The sequence below is a fragment of the Geotrypetes seraphini genome, chromosome 5 (assembly GCF_902459505.1).
Source record: "Geotrypetes seraphini chromosome 5, aGeoSer1.1, whole genome shotgun sequence".
Taxonomy (NCBI): Eukaryota; Metazoa; Chordata; class Amphibia; order Gymnophiona; family Dermophiidae; genus Geotrypetes; species Geotrypetes seraphini.
Genome location: NC_047088.1, coordinates 199739129 through 199758334, shown reverse-complemented (window position 1 = coordinate 199758334; position 19206 = coordinate 199739129). Strand labels below are relative to the sequence as shown.

Below are 19206 nucleotides of genomic sequence, written 5' to 3'. Positions count from 1 at the left end.
TGCGCTGCCCACAACATTGCATAGCTTAGCGTCATCGGCAAATAATGTAATTTTACCTCGAAGTTCCTGAGGCAGATCCCTTACAAAGATATTAAATAGTATCGGACCCAAGATCGAGCCCTGCGACACTCCACTGGTCACTTCCGACGTTTCTGAGGGAGTACCATTTACCACCACCCTTTGAAGTCTATCACTAAGCCAGTCTTTAACCCATGCAGTCAATGTTTCTCCTAGTCCCATTGTATTCATCTTGTTTAATAACCTACGGTGTGGGACACTATCAAAAGCCTTACTGAAGTCTAAATACACGATATCAAGGGACTCTCCCCATCCAGTTTTTTCGTTACCCAATCAAAGAAGCTTATCAGATTGGATTGACAAGACCTTCCCTTCGTAAATCCATGCTGATGGGGATCCCTCAGTCTTTCGTCATCCAGAATCGTATCCAATTTGTTTTTAATCAACGTTTCCATAAGTTTACACACTATTGATGTGAGACTCACCGGTCTGCAATTTTCAGCTTCTGACCTGCATCCCTTTTTGTGGAGCGGAATGACGTTAGCAATTTTCCAGTCCAAGGGGACTTTTCCCTTGCTTAGGGAAAGATTGAAAAGCGCGGCTAACGGCTACGCCAGGACATCTCTCAATTCCCGAAGTACTCTGGGGTGTAGATTATCCTGTCCCATGGCTTTGTTCACTTTTAGCTTCGATAGCTCGTGGTAGAAGTTGCTCATGGTAAATTCAAAATCCTGGAACGGGTCCTCCGAGCACCCCCTTGTCTGTAGCTGCGGTCCGGATCCCGGCACCTCACAGGTAAAGACTGAGCAGAACTAGCTATTGAGTAGTTCGGCTTTATCCGAGTCTGAGTCTACAAAGTTACCGTTGGGTTTCCTTAGGCGCACAATCCCGTCTGTGTTCTTTCTTCTGTCGCTAACATACTTTTTTATCCCCTTTTTTAACCTGCCTAGCTATATTTTCTTCCATCCGGACTTTGGCATGACTGCTTTTTTAACAGTTCTAGATTTTACCAGATAGGTTTCTTTAGCTTTCGGTCGTTGTGATTGTTTGTAGGATACAAATGCTTTTTTCCTCTGCTGCATCACTGATGATTTCATCAGCGCCACGGCACACGGAACACCTGGGAGGGAGAAGAGAAGGCCGCAAAGCAGCCTGATTAGATTTTTGCCGACACTGCCGTTTGTAAAGTATATCGGTCTCACAGTTAGCGGCGTTCTAATGGGAGGGAGAGATGGAAGTGTCAACAGGGGTTCGGCTGCACAAGGGGGGTATAGAAAGATGCTGCACAGGGGGAATGGAAGGAAAGGAGGGATTGAAGCTGTACAAGGGTTCTGCTGCACAAGGGATGAGATAGGAAGATGGGAGGGAGGGAGGATGGAAGGGAAGACACAAGGGGATGGGTGAGAGGGGAAGAAAGATGCTGCACATGGAGGGGGGGGGAGAAAAGAATTGGGGTGAACGAGATGATAATTGTACATGAAAAATGATAATTGTACATGATGCAGATAATTGTACATAAAAAAAGAAGACCTACCCTGAAAATAAGACCCTAGTGCATTTTTTGGGCCCAAAATTAAAATATGACAGTGTCTTATTTTCGGGGAAACACGGTATATGCTTTCATCCTCCCCATATGGACTACTGCAACATGCTCCTAAATAAGCTTACTACAAAAAACACCCATCGACTACGAGTACAAAATGCCACCATCTGACTCCTGAAGAAGCTTGACATATGAGACACAATTTCTCCAGTGCTGTGCGCTGCCCACACTGGCTGCCAGCCAACAAATGATGTATATTTAACGTGACCATTTATTTTTTCATCAAAACGGGACATCTATTAATTATCAGTCCTGTCCCCAATCCCGCCCCCAATTTCTTTCATTCATTTTTCATGTACATATAATATCTTATTAATTCATAATGGTAACCATAAAATTTTTTAAAAAAGCACAAAGCACACTATACGCAGAGAAAATGTTAATTATCATTTATATTTGGGGTTTTTTCAAAGATGTCAAGGCAAATGACTTTAAAATATGCAATGTCACCTCAGTAACTATAGAAAAACAGACAAATATAGTGCAAAATATAGACAGCAGCTATAAATTCTCAAAACTGACACATTTTGATCACTAAATTGAAAATAAAATCATTTTTCCTACCTTTGCTGTCTGGTGATTTCATGAGTCTCTGATTGCGTTTCTTTCTGACTATGCATCCTTTCTTTCATTTCTTTCTGCACTCAGGCCCAACAATTGTCCCTTTCTATTCCCTCCCTCCTTCCTTCCTCTGTCCTTAATGCTCCCAGTGCCTCCTTCCTATGTCCTTAGTCCCGCTTCCTATGCCCTTAGTGCTCGGAAATTCCTCTCCGACATCAGAACTGATGTCTGGAAAGTATGTGGGCCAGCGCCTGGACCTTCCTTTTCTTTAGTTGTGGCGGGGAGCAGTGTTGGCGAACCGGGGGGGGGGGGGTTTGAAGCGGCGATAGGCCAGGCATTGGCGGGTAGGTAGCAGCAGTGGGGGCTGACCGGGGGGGGGGGGGGGCAGGCTTCGGCGCAGAAGGGAGGCAGGCAGGCTGGCTTTGGCGCGGCAGGGAGGGAGGGGAAGTGATCGCCTGTCCCATTGTCCCCCTGCACATCTTCAGGATGCTGTCCCTGAAAACGGAACATTTCGGCGTCCAGAAGCTGTGCGTGGGGACAACAGGACAGGGGATCTAAAAACAGGATGTATGGTCTCCTTATGTTCATTAAAAGGCCTAGTAATGGCCTTCAAACTCTTCCATGACATGACTATATGGCTAACAAACTACTACCCTACGCCTCAAATTGACTACTACACTCACAAGAAGAAAAATGATTATGTACGCCTTTAGGACGTGTCCTCCACCTTGAGATCACATGAAAAAGATGATACTCTCACTATCTACCGTGCCTCTGGAACAAATTACCTACCCACATAAGATAATTAGAAGGTCTACTGAATTTCAAGAAGGCAATAAAAACCTGTCTCTTCCCTTGACCCTCTGAGAGTGCACCTACCCAAATTCCCAAGCCTTACAAAGAAGAGCACCAACCCTCTGCTGTCTCAAATGCTGAGGCGTATCACTCACTGTACCATGAACTCTCACACTTTATATTTCTCATAATATAATGATCTACCCTACCAAGTTACCATGTTTTTGTCATACAATGCTTGGCCACACTTTGTCATACTGTCACCTTTTTCTCCCACTGTAATATACATTATATCTTTCTTACTATATTAGCCGTACCATGTCTACCATGCTACAAATTCACGTGTTCTGTCCACTACATAATATTTGCCATGCCACGCTAGGTTCTGCCATGTTAAGTGTTATACTGTCTTGTCATACTAGGTTAGTCACACTTATATACTATGTTGCCATGACTATGACTGCCATGCTATGTTTGTATATTGCCACAGGCAAGGTAGTGTAAACGAGCCTGAGACCCAGCTGTCTGTAAATAATGCCCACACTGCAACCTATATTCCTGGCCATAATGACCTTAATTCTCCCAGGAACAATAAACGGAAGAAGGGGGAGAATAGAAATAAGGAATACCAGGTTCACAGGAGGAAGCCCCTGGTTCAAGCAGTGCCCTGGGGAGAGGTTTCCAGGGGGAGAGAAAAGAGAGACACACGTTTGCCCCATGAAACAAGCAGGTGGAAGGAACACAGACAGAACACACCCCTCAGGAGAGAGAAGGTTTACCAGCAGGTTTCACGTGTTATACTCAGGGCAGAACATAAAAGTACTGGTAGGTGCTTCCAGAGGGAGGACTTAGAGAGGAGCAACAGAACCTTAGGGAATCCAAACATGAAAATGCCTGAAGTTGAGGAGGCTTGTACAGACTGCTGCTGAATAGGTTTCCACTGACAAAACAGAAATGGAGTGGCAAAGCAGTGCTTCAGCCAACCAGGAAGGCGAGGTGCCTATGGACATTTTTCTGGGGAAACAGGTCAGGAAAAGGGAACTGAGTTAAAGCCTGAAGCATAGCTGTGGGAACCAGCTTGTTTTCCTTTTGTGAACAGTTTGATTTCTATAACCTGTCTAAGGACTCAAGGGGAAAGAAGGGTGTAGCAACTGAAGTTTTTCAGTTTGGGTGGGAGGGAAGTAATCAGGGTTTATTACTTAGCCTTTCCCCCTCCGTGGTATTGTACAGCTTGCAGTGCCATAGGTCCTTAGGAAGGTTGAGTGAAGAGAAAAGCTATAGAAAGATAAGGAACAATAGTGTGCCCAAAGAAGAATCCTGGTTTAGGTGAATAGCCCATATTCCTGAGAGAGAGGACTTGGGACTATCTGGAATTAAGAACAGATTATGTTTTATTTGATTGGGGTTTGGTTTTCTTCATGCCTAAAATCTGGACTGAACTAGGAAGCCTGGAAGTTTTAAACCAGGAATGAATAGTTTTGTATTCTGGTGTTTAGCCTTAGGGGCTCATAATCAAAATGGAAATACGCCTAAAAACCGGCCTAAATTGCACTTGGATGATTAGTAAGACAAGTTGTCCAAGTGCCGATAATCGAACCGGGTTTTAGATGTATTTAAAAAATGACTTAGACCTTGTAGTGCACAAACCAATGCTAACATACCTGAGAAATCTTGCTCTTTGGCTTTGAAAGCTAATGTTTGGGTCACATCCAGAACTAAAGTTCTAGTTAATCACTACACAGGTGTCCAAGCCTTGAAAGTATCACAAGAGCTGGTGTGCAGCTGCACGTATGTTAGTACACCACTTTGAAAAATAAGTGCCTCCTATACTAACACTTCTGTAATGAGCAGCTCTTGAGTATAGGAAATTGAAATGCAGAAGAAGTAAAATCTGCAATGTTAACATGTTCTGGTTCCCTCTGAATAGGATTCATTGTTGGTTTAAGATTCTATTTTCAGAGATACCAAAAACAGACCCTTAAATTGAAGAGTGTTCATCTTTATATGAGATTTTACATAAGGAAAATAGTGTACATTGTCAGTATGCACTTCAGCCGACTGGAAACCAGCATACAGTTTAGTGAAGTAGCCTCAGGAGCTCTAATTTTATTCCATTTGTTGCTGGTAAGGTCAGGAATTTCAGACGTGGGGAATGACAGCTTTCCATATTCAAAAAGGAGAGTGTGGCGCAGTGGTTAAAGCTACAGACTCAGCACCCTGAGGTTGTGGGTTCAAACCCACGCTGCTCCATGTAACCCAGGGCAAGTCAGTTAAACCCCCATTGCCCCAGGTACATTAGATAGATTGTGAGCCCACCAGGACAGACAGGGAAAAATGCTTGAGTACCTGAATAAATTCATGTAAACTGTTCTGTGCCGGGACAAAGGCGCGCCCAGACAATTGAGCGCAGCGCACGCCGCTCTAAATTACTGTTTTTAGTGCTCCGACGGGGGGACGTGGGGGGGGAACCCCCCCACTTTACTTAATAGACATCGCGCCGCGTTGTGGGGGCGGTGTGGGGGGTTGTAACCCCCCACATTTTACTGAAAACTTCACTTTTTCCTTGTTTTTAGGGAAAAAGTTCAGTTTACAGTAAAATGTGGAGGGTTACAACCCCCCAAACCCCCATAACGCCGGCGCGATGTCTATTAAGTAAACTGGGGGGGGTTCCCCAACAAAATCCCCCGTCGGAGCACCTAAAAACTGTAATTTAGAGCGGTGCGGCGGCGCGCGCTGCGCTCAATTGTCGGCGCGCGCTTTTGTCTTTCACACCGTTGTCTATGAACCGTGCTCACCTGGGAGAACGGTATAGAAAATTGAATAAATAAATTATATAGCAGAGTTGCTGCTTCCTGTCATTATACCAATGGTCATTTAGTACAGTGATTCCCAACCCTGTCCTGGAGGAACACCAGGCCAATCGGGTTTTCAGGCTAGCCCTAATGAATATGCATGAGAGAGATTTGCATATGATGGAAGTGATAGGCATGCAAATTTGCTTCATGCATATTCATTAGGGCTAGCCTGAAAACCCAATTGGCCTGGTGTTCCTCCAGGACAGGGTTGGGAACCACTGATTTAGTATGTCTTTCCAGTTAAATATCTGCCTATCTTTTTCTGGCCATAGCAATGGTTGTGTTGATATTCAAAATAAATAACACTTTCACATAGACAATGCACTATAAGGAAACAAAGCTACAGCACAAGCCAAAAATAAACCCAACGGGAGGAAAAAGCCTCAGAAACTGACCCTCCCATCGCCACAATAAGGCGTTCAGGCAAAAACCTCATAGGATAAAATACCTCCCCTGGGAAAATAAAAAAATTCTGTGCAGTGCAATGAAAATTTAGTGTGGTCAAAATAGAGCAAACTTTAGACTTATCTCGAGTAACGATGTGTTGATATTCAAAGACACTTCTCCAGGTAAAAGACAGTGAGAAGGATATTCAGAAGTAATATCTAAATATTTCTTCTGACTGCTTTGACACTATCCCCCCCAATTCTATAAGTGGTGCTCAAATTGCACATGGAAAGTTCTGAATATTTCACTTAACCAGATAAATGCTATCCAACTATGTATAACTGGATATTCGGGGCACAGACATGGCCCAGCACTGAATATCTGGCGATACTGCTAGCAGTGGCCATAAAAAGTTGACCACTGCCGGCTAAACATCAAGCCCTAAATATCGAGGAGGGATTTTTTTTGATTACATAACTTGATTTTGTTTTTACGATATCATTTAATCTTTTCTGTAAACTGCTTAGAGTTAAATGGTTGCAGACAATAAGGGCCAGATTCTTGGGCGCCTAACTTAATTGGCAAAATACCCTTAATATAGCCTCAATGATTGGAAAAAAAATTAATTAGGCGATAGGTGCCTACCGCCTGGCGCTTACTGACGCCTAAGTGGCGGAGCGTGACTTAGGCGCCACTAAGCGCGATTCTCCCAAAACTTAGGCACTTGAATGTAGGCCTACATTTCAAGTGCCTAAGTTAGGCACCGTTATCTGCGATTCTGTAGACAGTGCTTAAGTGTGATCGATACCTGGCCAGCGCCACTTTTCTAGGCACCATTTATAGAATCAGCTTTTAAATGTTGATTGGGGGGGGGGGGTAGAGAGGTACCGGTGCCTCCACCATAATGGTGCTCAGGGCGATCCCCCCCCTTTACTACGCCATTCAATTAAACAACATTCTTAACTTGTTCACATAGTGACAAACATGTATACATATTCAAATCTTTTCATTGAGTTTTCAATTAGTATAACACCAGCAAACAATACTACAAAGATAATATTGTCTCCAACATATAACACGTAAAAGATAATACAAATCAACCAAAGAAAACCTATAAATCTTGACATTCCCTCCCCTCTCCCCTTCCCATCCTTGCTAGGCAAACATGCATCTAAAGTAGGCATTCTCAACCCAGTCCTCAGGACACACCAAGTTGGACAGGCTTTCAGGATACCATATGCATGACATAAATTTCCATGCACTGCCTTCATCATATGTAAATCTCTCTTGTGCATAATCATTGTGGATACACTTCTCCCTCTGTATTCGCGGGGGATAGGGGCAGAGCCGGACCGCAAATGGAGAAAAACCGTGAATATCTTCTCGTCCGGCTCTGATCCACCCCTGCCTCCCTCCCGCCTTCCCCCCGGCATCCCGGCCTTACCTGGTGGTCTAGCAGGCTTTTGGAGCAGGAGCGATCTTCCTACGCTCCTGCCCCATGTAGATCGCCAATAGGAAATGGCTTCCGTGAGCTCCCACCGTAGTCTCGAGAGACTACGGGAACTCACGGCAGTCATTTCCTATTGGCGATCTGCACGGGCAGGAGCATAGGAAGATTGCTCCTGCCACGAAAGCCTGCTAGACCACCAGGTAAGGCCAGGATGTTGGGGGGAAGGCGGGAGAGAGGCATGAACGTGATAAAATATGGGTTCCCCCCCCAAAAAAAAAATCACGAATTTGTGAAACCGCGAGTGTGGAAACTGCAAATCTAGAGTGGCATGGGGTATCCCAAAGTCTGGGCAAGAACCACTGATTTAAAATAACTCCCAAACTGCAAATTTTTTTGAAAAGATCCAATTGCATACTCTGATGGGCTTCATAGCTTGACCTCATGTTCTAGAACTTTCTGCTGGAAAACGCTTTCTTCTTATGCCTTATGTAAACTTTTGAGCTACTTTTTGATTGTATGCCCCCTGCCCCTCAATAAATGTTCCTGTGTGATTATTTTGCATTGTCCTTTTTATTTATTTTAAACCAGCTGATCACCCGCATTGCCCGGATATTTATTTATCCTAATCTTCTATATTCAAATATATTTTATTGAGCTCAACAAAACCATCAAACAAGAAACAAACCAAGTACAAACAAGCTCAGCATTTTAGAGAATAAAACCCATCCCCACAGATAAACCCCACCCCCATCCCAACACAACCCTTCCCAAAGTAAAGAACCCCCCCCCTCGGGGTCCTCCTCCCGAGTACATCGCATCCAGAGAAATGTATACACTAATTAGGCAAACCAGGTAGAGCAAAAGATAACAGAATACAGAGATTCAACAGTTCAGCAAGCAGCTCTGTGCCAGCGGGGTCATTGTTGTCCAAAATGGTTCCCAAGTACTCTGAAAGACCCTGCCTGTAAGAGAAGTAAGGTCCAACACATCCCTCCGTTCCCACATCAAGAGGGTAATCATCCGACATCGCCAAAGAGAGAAGTCGGGAGCAGTATCTTCAAGCCAGTTCAGCAAAATGCATTTCAGGGCCACTAAGATAGTCCATTTAAGGAAAGCTGCCGCTCCCCGCACACGAGGAAAATAGTGAGGAACAGGTCCAAACAATAACAAAGGGGAGCGGCGAATTGTAATTTTCCAAATGCGCTCCACAAAAACAAAAATATCATTCCAAAAAGTTTGAACAGCAGGGCAAGTCCAAAACATATGTCCCAAGCCTGCTTCCGGAGCTTGGCATCTGAGACAGGCAGCAGTTTCACGAAGGTGGGATAAATATGCCCTCTTAGGAGAGATGTACAATCGGAAAACCAACTTATAATGTTGTTCCCAAAAAGTGGTATATTTTCGAAAGGCTGGTAGCCTTCGAACAGCCAGCAAAAGCACATCTTCCGGTAAAGCTACTGCAAGGTCACGAGCCCAAGCCTCCCATAAAGTGGAATGGTCAAACAAGGGGGACTCATCCTTCAATTGGCGATGATGGAATTTAAGAGGGACTGGTAGTTGAGAACCAATGGTAAAAGCCGTAGAAAGCAACTCATGACATGAGGCATTCAAAGAACATGAGGGTAAAGAAAAAATATAATGATGAAGTTGCATATAAGCAAAATAATCAGTGGGGGGGAGTCCAAATTCCTCTTGTAACTGTCAAAGGGCTTGATTTTACCATCATCATCAACCAAGTGAAATACATAGTGAATTCCCCTTGTTTCCCACCGAGCAAAGCTCGGCCCATCTATTCCAGGGAGAAAGGAACTATTAAATCGGATAGGCAGAAAGGGAGATACAGAAGTAGAAAGAGCATGAAATTTACAGACCCAGCGCCAAACCTTCCGCAAGAGACGGTGGAGCACTTTCGCAGAGAGAGGTTCAGGCACAAGAGAAGGGAGAGAATGAAGATATTGACTAAAGTGAGTAGAGCGGAAACAGAAAAGTTCCAAAGAAGTGTTGGTAAACGCTGAAGTACCCCTGAAAAGATCATTAATGTGGCGCATACCACAACCAACAGTCAAATAAGGAAGATTCAATAAACCCAATCCACCCCTGTACCACGGAGCCGCGGCCCTCTTGTAAGGCAGACGAGGCCGCTTCCCAGACCAAAGGAATCTCTGAACCAAGCGTACCAGACGTCTCTCATCTTGAGAAGACAAATAAAGAGGAAGGACCTGGAAGACATATAGCCAACAGGGGACAATAAGCATATTATAAAGATGCACCCGGCCTAAGAGTGAAAAAGGAAGAGTTTCCCAGAGCTGTAATTTATTCTGAAGGGCCTGGAACAACGGTTCCACATTCAAGCGATACAAATTAGACAAGTCTTGAGGAATAAAGACCCCCAAGTATTTCAAGATAGAGTCCGCCCAACGAAGGGGAAAAGCACCCCTCCACCGGGAACGCAGCTCAGGTGGGAAAGGTAAGGCCAAGGACTTATCCAAATTAAGAGACAGACCAGAATAAAAGCCAAATTCGGAAATGAGATCCAACGCAATCGGTAAGGAATCTTCAGGCCTAGTGAGAATCAAAAACATATTGTCCGCAAATGCCAACGTCTTCAACTCAATCCCATCAACGCGAAGGCCCCTCACTTCCGCAAATCCCCGAAGGGTACATAACAAAGGTTCTAAAGAAAGAAGAAACAACAAGGGGGAAAGAGGGCAACCCTGTCGGATTCCACGAAGAATAGGGAAAGAATCCATGTGGGTCCCGTTGACGAGAAGTGAAGCCCGTGGGTTAGAGTAAAGAGAACGTATAGCATCAAGGTAGAAACCCCCCAAACCAACATGTTCTAGGGTGCGAAACAAGAAGGACCAATGGACACTATCAAACGCCTTAGAGGCATCAAGGCTGACAAACAGAGCTGGAATCTGATGAGAATGACAATGGGCAAGGGCAAAGAGAACCTTACTGACATTACAAACGGATTGATCCCAATCTTCTATTAGACAGGAAAAGGAATCGTGGACATCTTCATTTTTAGCAGCAAGAATGGCCCTCTCTGTGGGGCTGAACTTCGACTTAAACGGCATGGAGAGTATCAGTATTCATCTCAGCGAGCCCAAAAGCTATGGATTAGACAATAATATCTGTCTTTTACATGTTACCCCCTTCCCACCCCCATAGTATTTTTTCCCATATAGTAAGTTTGCGAGTGTTTTGCAAGACAAGCAAAACATTTGCAAAATCGGCGCCTCGGAAACTGAGCTTGCCTTGATTTGCAAGTGGCGCCCCCCACGATCTGGCACCCTCCCCCCCGCGATCCGGCACCCCCTCGCTCGCATCGCACCCCCCCCCCCCGGCCACGATCCTTTAATCAAGGCGCGCTATGGGGGTTAGCGCGTCGGACATTTCATCAAGCGCTAACCCCCGCGGCAGCCTAAAATCCTAACACCTCATCAATGGAGGCGTTAGGTACTAGCGCGGCAGGCGGTTTAATGCGCTGTATTCTGCATGTTAAACCGCTACCACGCCTTTGTAAAAGGACCCCTAAAATTTCATCTAAACTACAAAGTACCTTTGCATAGGCCATGAAAAAGATATATGACAGGTAAAGAAGATGTAAAATACTTTATATATGTAACTTTATCTGTTTTTTTGTGCTAAACATTTCACTATTTGTATGTAGTGAAAACAAATTAATGCAGCAGTTCCTTGATCTTTGCTAAGAGCCTGCGTTTAGAAGTTTCTCCTTCAAACAAAAATCTGCTGCGACTGTCCTCACAGCAATAGCATTGTACAGTGTGCCAGGAGGTGGGAAACAGAGAACCTTGGAAGTGACAGCTGTCGGTTTCTGAGCCTGTGGTGGTCCCTGCATGCTTCATGGAAGTGGCATGTACATTTTTGGAGAAAAAGCCAGGTGACCTACCTTTGTGAGGAGAGTAACAGCTGTGACAGCTGCAGGAGCTCTCATTCATCTCTGGGTCAAGTGGAAGCAAGGCAATTAAAAGTGATTGGTTAAGTATGCACAACTTTGAGGAGAAATAGGAAAACTTTTATAGGTAAAATTTAAAAAGATTAGTTTTGTGTTAGGAAATGAATATTTCAGCTACTGTAACAGTTTTGGGATTTACTACATAAGAGGATAACATTACCGTATAAACTCGAATATAAGTCGATCCAAAAAGGAAGAAAAAGGTTGACTTGAATATAAGGCAAGGGGGGGGGGGTAATATTCATGTGCCCTGCCTGTATCTGTGTCCTGCCCCCACCTCCCTCCCCTGCCAGTCTCTTCACCCAGTTCCCCTCTCCCTGCCCTGCCAGGCTCTGCACCCAGCCCCCCTCCCTGCCCTGTACCTTGTCCTTCCTCTCTCCTGATGTCTTACAGGCCTCCACTGGGCCTGCTGTGTGACATGGTGGACCGGAACAGGAGAGATTCCTCATGTCCCGGTGGACTCTGCCGATTTTTTTACCTCCCTCCCGCCTCCCCCCAGCGTACCTTTTTGAATCCCTGGTGGTCCAGCGGCTTACCGGGCAGGAGCGTGCTTTCCGCCCTCCTGCCCTGCGCTGAGCTACTCGCTGAATGACTGCCATGAGTTCTCATGAGTCCCACAAGAACTTGGGGCAGCCATTCAGCAAGCGGCTCAGTGCTGGGCAGGAGCGAGGAAAGGTTGCTCTTCTCCGGTACACCACTGGGCCGCGAGAACTCGAGGTGGCCATTCAGGGAGTAGCTCAGTGTGGGTCAGGAGCGCAGAAAGCTTTCTGCTGCCCGGTACATCGCTGGACCACCAGGGATTCAAAAAGGTATGCAGGAGGAGGTGGGAGGGAGGTAAAAAAATTGGCAGTGTTGTCCGGGACAGGAGATGGGCGGGATCCCTCCTCTCTTGGCCAACTCCACCAGGCCATATGGCAGGCTGGTTGGAGGCCTGCAACAAGTCTGGGAGAGGGTGGGTGGGTGATGACCTGAATATAAACTGAGACCCCCATTTTTGGGCCCTAGTCCCACCCCCACTGCCTGCTCTTCTTGGTTAATGAGGAAGGCCTCGCATGCATGAACGCTACGTGATAACGTCACGCATGCATGCATGTGCGGACTTCCTCCCTGCCTGACACAGCTTTTCAAAACCCGGACAAAGTTTTGAAAAGCCGTCCGGACCCCCGGACATGTCTTCAAAAGGAGGACATGTCTGGGGAAATCGGGACATCTGGTAACCCTGTTTATACCATTCCTAAAATTTGAGCGATTGATTAGGATGGTGTCACTTGGGCAAAGCTCACTGAGAGCAGTAGTTTTGGGTAACCAAGTGGAATCATGAAATTAAGAAAGAGAATAAAAGCAGACAACTGGCAAAGAAGCTGTAAGAGAAACACGAGCTGAGATGCCATTAGGAAGAAAGAGCCCAGATTCTAAACAGGATAGTCTGAAAATCAGTACTGGGAAGTTTGATGGAGCCAGTTGCTAGGGGTTGGCAGCTTCTCAGTGTATAAGAATAGAGGTTGTTGTTACTGCATAGAGGCTCATGGGTTGAATCTGAGGTATGTGGATGAGCAGAGCCCCCTCCCCCCTCCCCATCCCCCAAATATAGTGCTGGGATTAGGTGGAGTTGAATGGATACCTGCCCCTAGCATCATTCTGCAGAAAAACACAGAACTTCATCATGGGGCCTGCACAGCTAACACCTGTTTGGGAGGAGGGGGTGGGGTCAAGGCCTGTGCAGTTTACAGGCTTTACCTAAATTTGTCTTTTACTTTGTTGCAATTTGAAGATTGAAGCATTGCTGTTTCAAGGTCTTAATTAGCTAATTTAGTGGGGAAAAGGGAGACAGAGAAAAAGGGTGGTCGATAGATACCTCCTATGACTGCTGGGCAGAGAATGGAAAGCAGGAAACATAGGCATTTGTGTGGCTGGAATAATATGGACAATTGACCAAACAGCACAATAGTTCAAGTTAAATTTTCTGTGAGAGTATAGCCCAAACTTCAGATTGGAAAGGTGTATATTCTCTTAACCCTCCTAATTCTCTTCACAGTAAATAATACAATATTTATAGATCCTCAGAAGTACCACCTAGCACTCATACAAATTCATTGTGTCAGGCTTTAAGTACTACTTCCTCACCGGATCTTCCATACTTTGCTATTAAATTTATAAATACTTTTTTCCACCTTAGTGTATAAATAGTTTAAATAACAATGAATTTGTATGAGTGCTAGGTGGTACTTCTGAGGATCTATAAACGACGTATTATATACTGTGAAGAGAGTTAGGAGGGGTAAGAGAATATACACCCTTCCAATCTGAAGTTTGGAATAATATGGAGGCAGATTTTAGAAAGGATGTCCAGTTCAGAATGCGCAGAGGAAGAAACTGCCCATACAGATAGTCTGTTTTTCATAGAGGCCCTAAGGTAGTGGCGTTGTGGTTACAAAACAATCGTCGGCCTGTTATTTTCAACTTGTGAAATTGTTCACAGTGGCTATCTATAAAAAGAGTCACTCATTTATCTTTTTGATTGGCTAGTTTCATGAAAGTTTTCATCTCTTACATTAGCAAGAGTTTTTTTTTTGCCCGTAATATAAGGGTGGTAGAGTGTGAGTACACCTCTCCAACAATCTGAGGCTTTTTCTTTCACTTGTAATATTGCTTTGGTGCACAGCTGTTTTTTTTTTGCTGTTATGCTAATGGAGTGAGTTTAGGTTCTATTTAATTGCGTTTTCCCTCCATTCCCCTGTTTTGTAATTTTTTATGCAATTCAGAATAAAGGCATCCAGATCAGTATGTCAGATATGGATGTCCATGTCTCATATATTTTAGAACAAGATCTGTTGACGTACAGCCTGTTCTAAAATATTGAAAAATGGACGTCCAAGTTCTAGCTACATCCAGTATGAACATCCATTTTACAAACTGAAACATCCAAATTTTGAATGTGGCAGCATTGGAATATCCATATTATAAAATGGCTACATGAAGAGAATAGTTAAGCTCTGGGATGCATTGCCAGAGGTTGTGGTAAGAACAGTTAATGTAGCTAGTTTTAAAAAAGGTTTGGACAATTTCCTGGAGGAAAAGTTCATAGTCTGGTATTGAGACAGACACGGGGAAGCCACTGCTTTCCCTGGATCGGCAGCATGGAACGTTGCTACTCTTTGAGTTTTTGCCAGGTACTAGTGATCTGGATTAGCCACCATGAGAACAGCCTACTGGGCTTGATGGACCATTGGTCTGACCCAGTAAGGCTATTTTTATGTTCTTATGTAAAGCAGTAGCCCAGTAGGTTAGAGCAGTTGCTGAAAGCCAGGTCAACAAATCAGAGGTTGCTGGTTCAAGTCTCACAGGAAAATATCTGTGACTTCCCTCATGCCATTCAGCGGAGAACTGCTTAATTGGAGCACCTTTCTGTACACTGGATGCAGTGGTGTAGAAAGGGTGAGCAGCGCCTGGGGCGGTGGCGCCCCTCCCCCGCTGCACATGCGTGTGCCCCCTTCCCTTTTTAACTTCTCCGGCATGAGCAGCATGGCCACGTTGGTGTCGGCTCATCCTTTGGCGTCACTTCCTAGGCACGGGTCCTGGAAATGGCATCGGGGAGAGCGCCGGTGCCGACGCGGGCAGCAGTCTCGTGCTGGAGAAATAAAAATGGTATGGGGGAAGGCAAGGGGGCGTGCATGCACAGCAAGGAGAGGCGCAGAGAGGAGGAGGGGTGCCGCGCCCTTAAGAAGACTGGGCCCGGGGTGAACCGCACCCCTCCTTATTACGCCGCTGACTGGATACGCCATATAACCAGGTCTAAGTACAGATGTCCATATTTTTGAATATGGATGTCCTTTCCTGTTCTGTACTTGGATTTGGACTAGAGAATGACACGGTGACGGTTTACCCGCGGCCACCGCATTTAAGCCGCGGGTCACCGCCGAAAACGGGGAAGAAAACTAGCAGTCGCTGCGGTGACGGGGACAAGGCCATTCACCGACCGCGGAAACGGTGAACAGGTTTGTCCCCGCGGGCCAATGTACCCCCTTCTAGGAACCGCTATTTACCTGTGTTTCACCGTGCTCCTCATTTGTCAGATCAACCCTTCCTGCCAATCGCAGCAGAAGGGTACCCAACCCCTCCTGCCGGTCCTCCCAATGGCCTCCCCTAAGATCGCCGGCAGGAGGGTACCCAACCCCTCCTGCTGGACCCCCCCCCTAACGAACCCTCCCACCCCGGAACCCCCTTAGTCTTACTTTCCAAGTTGGACCGGACAGCTCCTCGCTCGTCTGGCCAGCAGGCCTGCCTCCGTCCAAATGAGGCGGGCCCGCCCCTCCCCTCCCCTGCCTCCCAATGGCCTCCCCTAAGATCGCCGGCAGGAGGGTACCCAACCCCTCCTGCTGGACCCCCCCCAACGAACCCTCCCATCCCAGAACCCCCTTAGTCTTACTTTCCAAGTTGGACCGGACAGCTCCTCGCTCGTCTGGCCAGCAGGCCTGCCTCCGTCCAAATGAGGCGGGCCCGCCCCTCCCCTCCCCTGCCTAACCCACAGGATCCTAGGGCCTGATTGGCCCAAGCACCTAAGGCCCCTCCTATAGCGGGAGTGGCTTTAGGTGCCTAGACCAATCAGGCCCTAGGATCCTGTGGGTTGGGCAGGGTAGGGGCGGGCCCGCCTCATTTGGACGGAGGCAAGCCTGCTGGCCATACGTGTGAGGAGCCGTCCGGTCCAACTTGGAAAGTAAGACTAAGGGGGTTCCGGGGTGGGAGGGTTCGTTGGGGGGGGGTCCAGCAGGAGGGGTTGGGTACCCTCCTGCCGGCGATCTTAGGGGAGGCCATTGGGAGGACCGACAGGAGGGGTTGGGTACCCTTCTGCTGCGATTGTTGGGAGGGCCGTTGGGGGGGTCTACAGGAGGGGTTGGGTGCCCTCCTGCCGTGATCGCTGGGGGGAGGGGAGACTTGCAGCCGTAGCCGCGGTCACTATGCTAATCACGGCAGCATTTAAAGTACATGTCGTGTTTGTTTTTGCATTGCTAGCCCCAGGGGTGGTGGAAGATTAGTGATTGAAAAACTGTATGAAAAATAACTATTTTAAATTTAGTGATCAAAATGTGTCAGTTTTGAGAATTTTTATTAATTAATTTTTTCTCTGCGTGTTTTGTTTTTGTATAGTTATTAACTAATATTTAACTAAGTTTTAAAGTTTTAAAGTTTTAAAGAATGTTTCCTTTATACGTAAATAAAGAAAAGTGAATGGGATTGCAGTGGCGGTGACGGGGCGGTGAATGGGGTGGCAGTGGCGGTGACGGGGCGGTGAAGAGGATGGTGAGACGGGGATGGGGCGGTGACGGGGATGGTGAGACGGGGACGGGGCGGTGACGGGGATGGTGAGATGGGGACGGGGCGGTGACGGGGACCAATTTTTTCACCGTGTCATTCTCTAATTTGGACCACCATGTTTCGGCCTAGTCCTTCCCAAAACAGTGCCCCCTTGCCATATGGATGCACTGGAATTCTGCACATCCAGCTCTGCAAATGCTCTGTCCCTGTGTACTGTATACCCCTATGCATTTAGCTGCTATGCCACATAGGTGCACCCTTACACACGCTATACCTGCTAAACCTGTCAGCTAATCGTGAAAAAGAGCACGGAGTAAAATAATTTAATAAAGTTTGGTAGTGGCACAGTGAGAAGTGGTATATGCATGAAAGGAGTAACCCCAAGTGTGCTGCAGAGGCTGCTCTCTTTGTAACTAGTACAGTTAATGGAAAAGCTTATAGCTGTAGGGGGCCATTTTTGAAGCGAACACCTAAGTCCAACTTGGACGTTTCCCGCTAAATGCAAACCAGCTATGACATGACATAGCTGGTGACTGAACTAGCTGCTGACCGCTGAATATTTGCAGTTAGACAACTTAGCGCTATTTAACCGATCAAGCGCTGAATATCAGGCGGTATATTGCTACACAATAGATAAAAAGATGGTGTTGTGACATAATGTTCTCTTTGAGGGGAATTTTCTAAAGGACTTATGTAGTACCAGCCTATTTTCTTTTATATATATTGCAACAATGACTGCACAGCCAGTAACTAGTACAACCAGGTATAAAGCAAAACAGGTCTACAGTAACCGCGTGGGGGGTATGGATGCGTGAGAGCTGGTTGGTTTGGGTGACTGCTTGGGGGGATTTTGTCTATATCCTTCATTGGTGGCACCAGCCTCTTTTCAACCAATATTCATCTTCATACAGATAGTGCCAATGTAAGAATTCATCTGCATTAGCTAGGACAGAGTTAAGAAGAACTATATTTTTATCTATATAGTGATGACTGAATAATGGTCCCAAAGTAAGATAGCTAGGCTATCCATATGCCCCCAGATTCTCTACATGGTGCTCAAATTTGTGAGCCTATACAAAATGCGCATGCAGCCTAATTGGATAACAAATCATTCACGAACAATATGGAAGCTGACAAACAATTATTGATGTTAATTGGCAGCAATTAGGAGGTATGCCCAAATCCCATTGCCTGTAACCCCAGAGGGGGTGTGGCCAAGGGGGCATGGGAATTCTGAAACATTGGTAAGTCTGGCACCCAGATTTGGGCATGGGAATCCACTCTTAAGTGCGAACTCATTATATAATAGCACATAATGCAGATATTTTCTGGTGCCAAAGTTTGAGTTCCATTAATAGAATCCCTCCACAGGGATCAAATATTGCCATTATATAGATCAGTGGTCTCAAACTCGTGGCCCGCCAGGTACTATTTTGAGGCCCTCTGTATGTTTATCATAATCACAAAAGTAAAGTAAAACAGTTTCTTGATTATATGTCTCTTTAGCTATAAATTACAATATTATTATTAAGATTTGTCTGAAAGGAAAGATTTATAAACTATAAAGAGTTTTACCTCACGCAAAATTGTCATTTCTTTAATAAGACATTAACTATTTTTTCTGAGGCCCTTCAAGTACTGACAAATCCAAAATGTGGCCCTGCAAAAGGTTTGAGTTTGAGACCATTGATACAGATAGTGGCTAGTGCTTAGCAATGAATATATATACTCAGTGCCACATATTGTTTAAAGAATGTAGCCAACATTTAACAAAGTTTGCTGACTGCGGCTGCTAAAAACTTCCCCTTAAGTTTATAATAAAATTACATTAAAAATAAATAAATTAAACCATCTTGTTTTGTTCATGCTCCATCTCTTTTATTTAAATAAGCAACCGCTTTTCTAATTTGCAGTCTTTTCCCCTGCTTTGCTTGACAGGGAGTAAAGGATTTATGCCAGTCTTCTTACAGACTTTTATAAACTAAATCCTCACATGCTGAGATTTGTCGGCAGTTGTCCTGCTAGTCCTGGTTGGCATGTGTGATGATCCCAAATGCACTCCCCATTGAATGTGACCACTTAACGTTCGCCATCATAATACAGAACTCTAACCTAATTCTGACTGTGAGGAATGATCATAAAATGGCATAAAATTGGCCATGATCTTGTATAGTATCAAATGGATTCAATAATCCTTGATTTTTGTTTCTGAGATGCTTATCTGGATATCTGAGAATGAAAC

The 19206-nt window shown here is 45.5% G+C and overlaps 1 protein-coding gene across 9 annotated transcripts in view; it reads left to right on the top strand.

Annotated features, from left to right (window-relative positions):
• The window catches only part of RAPGEF4 (Rap guanine nucleotide exchange factor 4), a 251957-nt gene that overhangs the window by 81111 nt on the left and 151640 nt on the right, over nt 1-19206 (top strand). Inside the window, exon 1 of one of the 9 annotated variants that reach the window (XM_033947099.1) lies at nt 3762-3802. The exons of 7 other annotated variants lie outside the window; for them this stretch is intronic. Coding sequence is in view for 1 of the 2 variants with exons in the window: in XM_033947096.1 (XP_033802987.1) it covers nt 3932-4003 (72 nt within the window). In the remaining variant the exon portion in view is untranslated. Of the gene's footprint in view, nt 1-3761; nt 3803-3854; nt 4004-19206 lie in introns of those variants that run through there. One more of the 9 variants, XM_033947096.1, reaches the window with a different exon arrangement.